Source organism: Cuculus canorus, chromosome 10 (assembly GCF_017976375.1).
Source record: "Cuculus canorus isolate bCucCan1 chromosome 10, bCucCan1.pri, whole genome shotgun sequence".
In the NCBI taxonomy this organism is placed as follows: domain Eukaryota; kingdom Metazoa; phylum Chordata; class Aves; order Cuculiformes; family Cuculidae; genus Cuculus; species Cuculus canorus.
This window is the reverse complement of record NC_071410.1, coordinates 1,314,855-1,324,566: the sequence shown is the minus strand read 5'-3', so window position 1 is coordinate 1,324,566 and position 9,712 is coordinate 1,314,855. Positions and strand designations below refer to the sequence as shown.

The 9,712-nt window shown below is 55.8% G+C and overlaps 2 protein-coding genes across 3 annotated transcripts in view; both read right to left on the bottom strand.

Annotated features, from left to right (window-relative positions):
- ARR3 (arrestin 3) overlaps positions 1–9,712 on the bottom strand; it is a 349,343-nt gene that overhangs the window by 162,355 nt on the left and 177,276 nt on the right. The window lies entirely within an intron of this gene.
- Positions 1–9,712, bottom strand: part of NALF2 (NALCN channel auxiliary factor 2) — a 28,006-nt gene that overhangs the window by 7,941 nt on the left and 10,353 nt on the right. The window contains exon 2 of one of the 2 annotated variants that reach the window (XM_054076016.1): positions 283–430. In XM_054076016.1, the coding sequence (XP_053931991.1) occupies positions 283–430 (148 nt within the window). Of the gene's footprint in view, positions 1–258; positions 431–9,712 lie in introns of both variants that reach the window. The other variant, XM_009555312.2, reaches the window with a different exon arrangement.

Below are 9,712 nucleotides of genomic sequence, written 5' to 3'. Positions count from 1 at the left end.
AATTAGAGGCAGGGCTTTCAATCCCTGCGCTGCCACCCTGTCTCGGTTAACCCCTTCCCCCTCGCCCCCAGATTGCCACATTCTGGCAGCCAGGCCGTGCTCCCCGTGTTTCCACACTCTATCTCCTCCCTCTCTGTCCCCAAAAAAGACTTCAAACGCAGGCACTCGGCTCGCAAAGCACAACACGGCTCCTCAGCACCCACCCCTGCCCCATGCCCGCGGTGTGGGGAGCCCAGCCCCGCTCCCGGACCTCCTTACCCGTACAGATGAAGCCAGGCAAACCTCCATAGATCAGCTCGTCATTGTCCGGTAACACGAAAGGACACCTGGTCTGCACCTCCAGGCAGTATTGCTTGCATGGGATCCGCTGTCGGCACTGTTGTTGGGTCACGTTGAAATACTCGGAGCACAGCCAGGCCTTGTAGACAGCCTAGGGAAGCCACCGAGACCGTCGTGTCATCTCCCCACACGCCCAGGCAGCCAAAGCATCGTGGAGACATGGGGTGAAGGGAGAGGGAGGGAGACCCCGGCTCACAGGAGAAACTTGTGTTGGTGCATCGGCATTACTGACCCCACCCATCAATTAAAAGAAACTGGGTCTGTGGAACTCATCCAACACACTAAACCCACCATAAAAATAAAGGGAATTAACCACATGTACCAGTGTTCCTGACAGATGGGCACTGTGACAGACCACGGTGATGCCACCAAGGCTGGTGGCCCAAGAGCTTGGTCCATCATGTGAAACGCTCAAGCACTGCTTATCCCAGAGCATCTTCCTCCCCCCACAAGACAGCCTGTGGCTCACCAGGGGCAGGACAGGGATTCACACCCATTCGAAAGGACTTTGGTCCTTCAGAGGTTCACCTACAAATGCAAGACTGTGCCACAACCATTCCTCTCCAGCCTGTCTGGTCCCCACTCCCACTCCCTTGGGTCCAGAGCCACATGGGAGCAGGAGAAAGAAAGCGGCTTCCATCCACAATGGATTGGGATGACCTTCCTCGGCAAAATCCAGTCCTTCCCTCCCACCCTCTGTGCATTCATGCCCATCGCAGCTGGCCAGGCGCAGCCCAGATGCTTCGGTTAGGACTGTATCTCCCGCATCGCCCCTGATCTCCCAAGCATCAGGCACGGGTGGAAACTGTTTGTCTTGGCTTGCTGGAAAAGGGAGGGGTCTGTCGTTCCTCATGGTCAGTGGTCACTCTCCAGGCTGCGAGCAACCCGTGATGCTGCTGGGAAGAGCAGCACCCTCCCTGGCACTTCCAGCTCATCTATGGTTCTATCTGGGCACTAGTGTTAAGGTCACATTAGTGACCACATCCGACCCCCATTGAAACCAAGCAGAAAGAACTCCCTGGGATTCAAAGGGAACAAACTTGCCTCCTCGGCACGCTTGAAGAAAACCCCAGGCCCCTCCTTCCCAGCTGCATTTGTATTTTCTGGTGGCTTTAAAAACATCACTTCTTTGTTTCCCCATGTTTCCATAGATCCTTATCATCGTTTGTTTGGGCCACGGTGGGGGCTCAGGATTAGAGCTGGTTGGGAAATTCTTGGCAAGTTATTTCAGCTTCTTTTTTTTTTTCTCTTTCTTTTTTCCTTGGAAAATGCCAAATCATGAAACTCAGAATTCTCATGGAAGCATGTCAGTTTTGGTGAGATTTTCATCACAATGAGTTTAATCGGGACCAGGCCCCAATCTATGGGGCAGGATTCTCGGAGCAGTCAATAGCCCTGTGGTCAGGGCTCTCAGCTGGGATGTTGGAGATCCAGCTGGGGTCCTGCCTGTTCTCCCTGCCCCACTGGACGCGAATTATTGAGACAAAGCAGAATGGCTCCAGAGAACGGACTGACTCTGCAATCAGGACACAACCAGGAGGGAGTGCCACGAGGTCTGGATCTCCATCTGCCCGAGCCAATACGCCAAGTGCTGGCAGAGACTGCCCAGGGAGGTAGTTGGGTCCCCATTCCTGGAGGTGTTTAAAGGTGAGTAGATGTTGTACTTGGGGACATGGTCTAGTGGTGGACTTAGCAGGAATGGTGGTAGGACTCGATGATATTAAAGGTCTTTTCCAATCAAAACCATTCTACGATTCCCTGGGAATGAGGAGAAAGGGAGACAGGCAGGGAGAGCACAGTCCCTGTTCCAGAGATGCTGCAACCCCAGCATCAATATGTGTCCTCCCTGCTGGCCTCCTCTCCCTCAGGGACAGTGCCAGGAGCAGGAGGATGGTGGGGCAGCAAGGAGGACATGGACCCTCGGTGGGGTGCCCCATGACACTACACAAGAGATCTCAAGGGCTCTTCTCCTTGGGAAAGCAGCATCTATCCATGAAACGTCAACAGGAGGCAAAGCAGGGTTAGACATCTCCACAGACACTGACACCATAAGATAGATGGGACGGAGAATTAGAAGAAAACAGAATCACGGAATTGTTTAGGTTGGAAAAGACCTTTAAGACCACCAAGTCCAACCATAAACCTGACACTGCCAACTCTACCCTTAAAGCACGGCCCTTAGTGCCACATCCACATGGCTTTTACATCCCTTCGGGGATGGGCACTCCACCGCTGCCCTGGGCAGCCGTTCCAGAGCTCACTAATCCTTTCAGTAAAGATTTTTTTCCTAATATTCAATCTAAACCTCCCCTGGTGCAACCTGAGGCCACGGAGAGGTCATCTCATCTCAACCTCCCCTCATTCAGCTGAAAACCGTAACCCTCATCCTATCCCTGCACTCCCTGATCCCCCCCAGCTTTCCTGGAGCCCCTTTCAGCACTGGAAGCTGCTCCAAGGTCTCCCCTGAGCCTTCTCTTCTCCAGGCTGAACAACCCCAGCTCTCTCAGCCTGTCCTCGGACAGGAGGTGCTCCGGCCCTTGGATCATCCCTGTGGCCTCCTCTGGACTCACTCCAACAGCTCCAAGTCCTTCCTCCCTGTGCTGAGGACCCCTGCACGCAGGGCTGCAGGTGGGGTCTCACCAGAGCGGAGCAGAGGTGCAGAATCCTCTCCCTCCCTGCCGGTCACACTAAAATAGCCACAAATTCTATATTTGCTCACAAAAATTCTGCTGCAAACACTAAGTGGCAGCACCCACAACAGCAGAGCCTGGAATCCATCCATGTGTGGGTCAGGAATGGGAAAAGAACCAAACCTGCGCCGTGACCCAGGGCCAGCGGTGGCTGCTCCCCTCCCAATTCCCCGGGCACTGAACTGTTTGGTGGTGCCAAGGGGACACGGAAACGCTGCACATGGACCTTTGCAAGCTCTGTCACTGCTCCCCAAGGACAAGGCCACGAGTCCTCCCGGCTGGCAGCTCTAGGGATCTCCGATGCCCGGCGCAGCCTGCCTGGCCCTGGCCGGGTACCACTCGTGTGCGTGGCCCTGCCTGCCAGCCCGGAGGGTGCGGGTGGTAGGACCAGGCAGGGCACACCGCATCCCTCCCTCCCTCCCGCTCAGCCTGTCTTCCAGGTCCTCATCCAGCTCAGCGCCGGGCACCTCCATCAGCGGGGCTCCCTCACATCTCCCAAGGAGGTTGTTTCCCCGCTGCAAACACCCATCTCACTGCCTGCAAGTTTTCCTTCACACTTGACCTACATTTTCCCATCCAAAAGTTCATTCCTTTCAATCATTCCATAAACCGTCCCTCTCCCTCCTCTGTGTTTACACGTCTCGAATGTTTGCAGACGCATCATGCTCCCCGTTTAGTCATAACTGAGGCGAGCTCGGCTGATTTACTCTCTCGTGTTTCCTGCGAGTCTCCCTCCCACCCTTTTAATCATTCCTGATTCTCCCCCGCGCTACTGCTTCCCAGGGATGCTCCAGCGGGTCCGCTGGCAGGGGACCGCGGCTGCCACCAGCACCGTCCCAGCTCTGGCTCTGGGCTGCAGCCGCCGGGACAGCCGGAATGGGACACTGTGGGGAGGAAGGAGCTCGGGCTCATCCCGCTCCTCTGCAGAAGAACAGCTCCAGGAATTCAGGACAGGAAGAAATCTAATCTCTGGTTCAATGACAGGGGGAGGCTCGTTGTTTTCCATCCTTGCCCTTTACAGTTTCTTCAGGAAGCGTGTTTGGTTGCAATCAGCATTTCTGCCATTCTGTTTCTGCTTTTGGCTCATGTCCAGCCTGGCCGAGTAAATAGAAGTGACCTGAACTCCGGAAAGCTCTATTTTGGTGCCCTCTTCCTGCATTTTTAGCTCTGAGGACTGGCTAGATGACTCCAAAAAAGCACAAGGAGTTTTGCTGCCTAGGAAAAGGGCCAACATCAGATTTATACATGAGGAAGAGGAGAAGCAATCTCTCTGCATCCGAATCTTGCAGGTGTACCCAAGCACCCCATCATAAAGGACATGAAAAAGAAACCAAATGAACTGAATTTCCAGCAGACACCTAATTAAGCTGCCTGTCTGCTCACACCTCCACTAATATCCAACAGCAGCAGCCGGAGGGACGGCTTTTGCACAGGCACAAACGGAGTTCCTCGCTGCCCACACTTCTCCCGCTGCCTCCTGTCAGCACCAGGAGAGCATCCCCCATCCAACAGCTTTCCCAAAGTCTTTCTGCACAAAACAACGTACTCCTTTTTTTGAAGCAATTTGGCCATTTCAATGCCAATCGAGTTGCTGCCAGCATTTTGTAAACCCTGGCATCGCCCGTTCAACCACCCCAGCTAAATTTTGGGAGAACCCAGGGGCAGGGACGGAGCAGCATCCTTGGGCTGCGGCATCTCTCCAGAGGACGCAGTGCTTGGCACAGTCTGGATGCCCACCACAATCTGTAATTAACCCAACGAGCTGCTGCTTTCCCATTAGAGCCGGAATCAATGCTTAGGAAGTTTTGCTCAGGAAAGTCCTGCTAATGGTGCAGGAAGCCTGGCCTGGCTGCCACAACTCCTTTTCTTAGAAGCACAGAACCATTAAGGTTAGAAAAGACCCCCCGAGCTCACCCAGTCCAACTGCCAACCCAGCCCTACCGTGTCACCTAAACCATGTGCCAAAATGCCACAGCCACACCGTGTTTGAACCCCTCCAGGGATGGAGCCCCCCCCACTGCCCTGGGCAGCCTCTGCCAGGGCTTCACCGCTCTGTCGGTGAAGAAACGTTCTCCACTATCTAATCAATTCCTTAGAGGCAGGGGCAGCATCCCTGGCCCAGCACACTCTCCTCTGGGAGGGAGATTCGTAGACCAGAGGGCAGGAGGATAATGAGAGCGGAGAGGGAAGTGAGAAACTTTCCCCTACAAAACAATCTCATTCTGCGCAGAAAAGGCAACGCTTGCTGCTCTGCGAGCTGGGGAGCTGAGCCACCCAAACGCCTTGGGGCAGCCCTTGGCACGGTGTGACGGGTTGATCCCCCACCGCAGGATGTCCAGGGAAAAGCAGAGACCCCGTCCAGCAGGAATGAGCTGTTACACCAGGTCCGGCCAAGCTGGATGCTTTGAGAAACCAGGCACAAGTTTCCAGCTTGGCAGAGCTGCCCGGGGCTGCAGTTAATTGCAATAATATTGGGCTCTGCTGAGTAATCTGAGGAAGCGCTGGGGGCTGCTCTGGAAGGAGACCCAGGAGCCTGCTTGGGCTGGCGGCTCGGGATCCGCGCTGGAAGCAGATGGGTTCCCACCACAACTCTCTTTTTCCTCTTTGCTGCCACTGAGGCCAGGAGAGCTGGACCAGCCGGGGAGGCGCAGGAGCATCCCGCTCCCTCAGACCAGACCCTGGCAGCAGCCGGGCACCTGCCTGAAACCTTCCTCCAAAACCCACCTCATTCCTGCCCCAAGGAGCTCACTGGGATACAGCGTGCACCCATTTCCAGGCAGGCTGAGAGGAAAAATCCCTGCCTCCCTCGGCCAGCCCCCACCTCCGGGAGCCGTTCCTGGGACTCGCATTTCCATCATGGCCTGAGATGAGCATCTGGAGTGGCTGTGCCTCATTAATCCTGGACACAGGGAAATGAACACTGCTAATGAGCCGCTCGGGCGTCTCTCCAAGCTCTGGCACATCAGGATGCAGCACGGGAAGCAGGACGCACAGGGCAGGAGGGAAGAGCCCCCTTGGATGGCAGAGGATTAAGGGAACGCTAATGTCCACGGCCGGCCGGGAGGAGTCACAAACACAAGCTGCATCATCCAATTACCACCATATCCAATTTCTGCCGCCTGCAACCCTGACATTAACAACGCTGAGCTTTTTAAACAGTGCATTTTTCTGTTAAACGAGCCCTGCTATGGGCTGTTCGGACATCACATCTGTAACAGCTGGATTTTGGTAACAGCTTTGATAGTTCTGGAGCTGCGTTATCCCTATCCTGCCACATTCACATGGTTTGGGGTGAAACCCATCCAACTCCAAATCCAAAACATTGTGATTATATCTTTTTTTTATCAATGTTACTTATTTTATACATATAATGCTGACTTGTGCCTCGTGCTGACAGCGCCTGGAGCCACGGATCCTGCCTTTCCCAGCTGCGGGAGGCAAACGGCTGGGCTGCGGGGCTCCTGGTACCTGCAGCCCCCCCTCTCCACGGTTTGCCTTCCCATCAGTTTTCCCCAGCCATCCCATGCACAACCCCAGTTTGCACCCCAGCGCTGCCAGGGCAGAAGGGGTGCAGGGGAGGCTGGCACCTACTGGGCTCATCTTCAAGAAGCATCTTGGGCAGACAAAGCCTCCACTTCCCACCCTCGCCCTGCCCCTGCCGATACCCCCTATGGTTCCTAATCTCATTGCTGAAGTCACTCCCGAACTACTTCAAAGCAACATCTGTCAGAACATCCCACTCCCACCATCGCAGTGACTGCACGAAGTCCATAGCTTTTAGCATCTTTAATTCCCAGCTCCAGGAATAAAGACACGCTCTGAAAGCACTTTCTTTTCTAGGAAAGAAGGTGCCCCAAAACAAAGCCCCTCCAAGCTGCTCAGATCAGTGACGCATGCAGTTCCCTAAGCTCCCTCCCTTCAAAACTAAGAGAAAACAGCTTTAAAGCACATCCTCCATGCACGTTCCTAGCCCAGGTAACAATCACGCTAAAGAGCCTGGGTAGCTCTGTGCCTTGGGAGCACCCAGAGCTGGGAAAGGGCAGGAGAACCAGCATCACAGTCCACCTCTGAAAACACACCTCCAGCGCCCGCGGGTGGCTGGCAGCCCTGGGCACGGGTGAACGCTGCCAGCTCCCAGCCCGGGATGCTGTCAGGGGCTGCCATCACATTTACAGCCCCATTTCCTTGCTAATCTGCTCATTGGAATCATGGGCACCACAGCTGGACCAAGGGGAAGGCAGGGGCTGCCGCCAAGCCCCCTTGCTCGCCAGAGCTGGCGCTTGTGTGCCTGCACATCACAGGTCTCCTCATTTTCCAGCATCCTCCAGCAAAACGCCCTGTACGGATGCAGGAGCCGGTGCTGCAGCCACAGCAACACGGGTGTAGGGGCAGAGGTGCAATGGCAGAGCTCGTCGAGGCAGGCAGGAGCGCTGCTCACGAGCACGATGGGTCATGGCAGCAGCTGGCACGGCTCTGGAAAGACATGTGCGCATCGCTCACCAGGTAGCAACCTCGGAGAGGCTGCAGGTAACCTGGGGCTAGTTAGCAGCCTAGTCTGCTATCACCCAACTAGTTAAAAAGTAATTAAAGACCGCTATGAAGCTGAAGCTGAACATGATTGAGTCGGGACAGGGGGAAAGCTGGGTCCCTGCAGTCTATTAGCATCGCTTGAGGGACTCTCTCCCATCTGCAGCCAGGAGCTTCGCAGGATCCAAAAGCAGATTAAACATTTATACAGATAATGAGAACATCCTGTTACATGAGATAGGATATAAAAAAATAAAGGCAAGACACTTCAGTGCCACCAGTTATAAATTACCCACCAGCCGATAGGAGCGAGGAAGAAGCTTCTCCAGCAGAGCGGGTGCATCTGCCTCCCAAGGAAGCGGTCCGGCTGGAGCATCGTGTTTGGGAGGGCACGAGAGACCAGCCCAGCGAGGGCCACACTGGGGCGTCACAGCAGGGCTGCCTTCACAGCTGATGTCTGTGGAAGGGTCCGATCCCGCATACTGCCTGGAGCCCCTTGCTCTCACCCGAGTGCTTGAATGGCGCAGGTCATCCTCATTTTGTATGAGCGGGAACACAATGTGGTACAGGGTTTAAGGCAACCTGGCAGTGGGAGCGACCTGTCCGGCCTCACGCCATGCTTGGTGCACCTCATGGAGCGGGGTGGGCAGCAGGATCCGTCCTGTCCCAGCTCCCTCATACGGCAAACGGCAGGGAGATGGGAGCGTCCCACCTCAGCAGCCCGGCTCCCAGGCGACCTGCGCGGTCAGAGGGAGGCGCGCAGCTGGGCTTGTTAGGTGGCTCCCCTTACCCCTAACTGATGTGCAGAGGTCCCTTAAGCAAAAGGCAAACACAACAGGAGATGGCTTCCAGGCTGCTTGTCACCACTCCTGGCAGCTTCTGCCGACGGAGCCCACAGGAGCAGACACGGCTCATGTCAGACCTCAGAGCTGGAACCTCTCTTTTTTATCCCCAGCTGAACAGCCCTTGCAGAAATCTCCCTCTCCCTTCTAGGAGGGGGCTTAGAGCACCCGGGGAGGTGGGGGGAAACCCAGGGTGACTCCACGGGGAGCAGCAGGCAGGTGCTCCTGGCCAGCACTGCTCCTCCTCAGGCAGTGAGCTTCAAGGGATGCGCTCCTGTGGGGAAGCCCCATCCCTGCTGCTGTCCCTTGGAGCAAGCCCAGGACCTGCTCCGGCTCTCCTCCTCTCCCTGTAAAGCTGCCACAAACACAGCTGCACGACTGCTTGGTCCCCCACTCAGTCCTGCCCGCAGGCTGCCTCCCACTCCCAGGTCAGGAGCCGGGACGTGGGCAAACCCCGGGGCCTTAAAAACAATGGGACTTGGATCCCTGGGGCTGCACCCCCAGCGCCCGCAGAGCAAATGGGTGCGAGAGGGAAGGCAGCGAGGCAAGGGGTGAGCACAGGGCTCGGCGTCTTTGGTACCACCAACACGCAGAGACCCGAGCTGCCTACGCGAGGTGGGAGTGTTAATTATCCTCACAGAGCAGAGGAGCTTCCCTGGCATTTCCATAAGCGAGAAGTGTCCAGAGAGCGCCCCATCCCCTGGGCTCCTCACCGCGCTGGGACGGCGCTGCGAGCCAGGCCTCCATCCCCGGCAGTCACTGCTGCTCCCTGACAATCTCACTTTAACGGGAGAGCAGTGAACGATGACAAACAAGACCATATCACAGCAGAGACTTCTCTGGACACCACTCACCAGCCGCGCTGCAGAGGTAACAGGGAACACTGAATCACAGAATGTCTCGAGTTGGAAGGAACCCACAAAGATCATCAACTTCTCTCCCTGTCCCTGCACAGGACAACCGCAACATTAACACCGTGTGTCCAAACGCATTGTCCAAATGCTTCTGGAATATTGCCAGGCCTGGTGCTGTGACTGCTTCCCTGGGGAGCTCTTCCGGTGCTCCACCACTCTCTGGGAGAAGAACCTTTTCCTAATGTCCAAGCTAACCCTCCCCTGGCCCCTTCCTGCCATTCCCTCGGGTCCTGTCCTTGGTCACCAGAGAGAAGAGCTCAGCGCCCGCTCCTTCTCCTGAACTGTGCTGAGGTCTCCCCTCATTCTACTCTTCCCCAGATTGCACAGATCAAATGACTTCAGCCGCTTCTCATACAGTTTCCCTTCTAAACCCTTCACCAACTTTGTGCCCTCCTCTGGT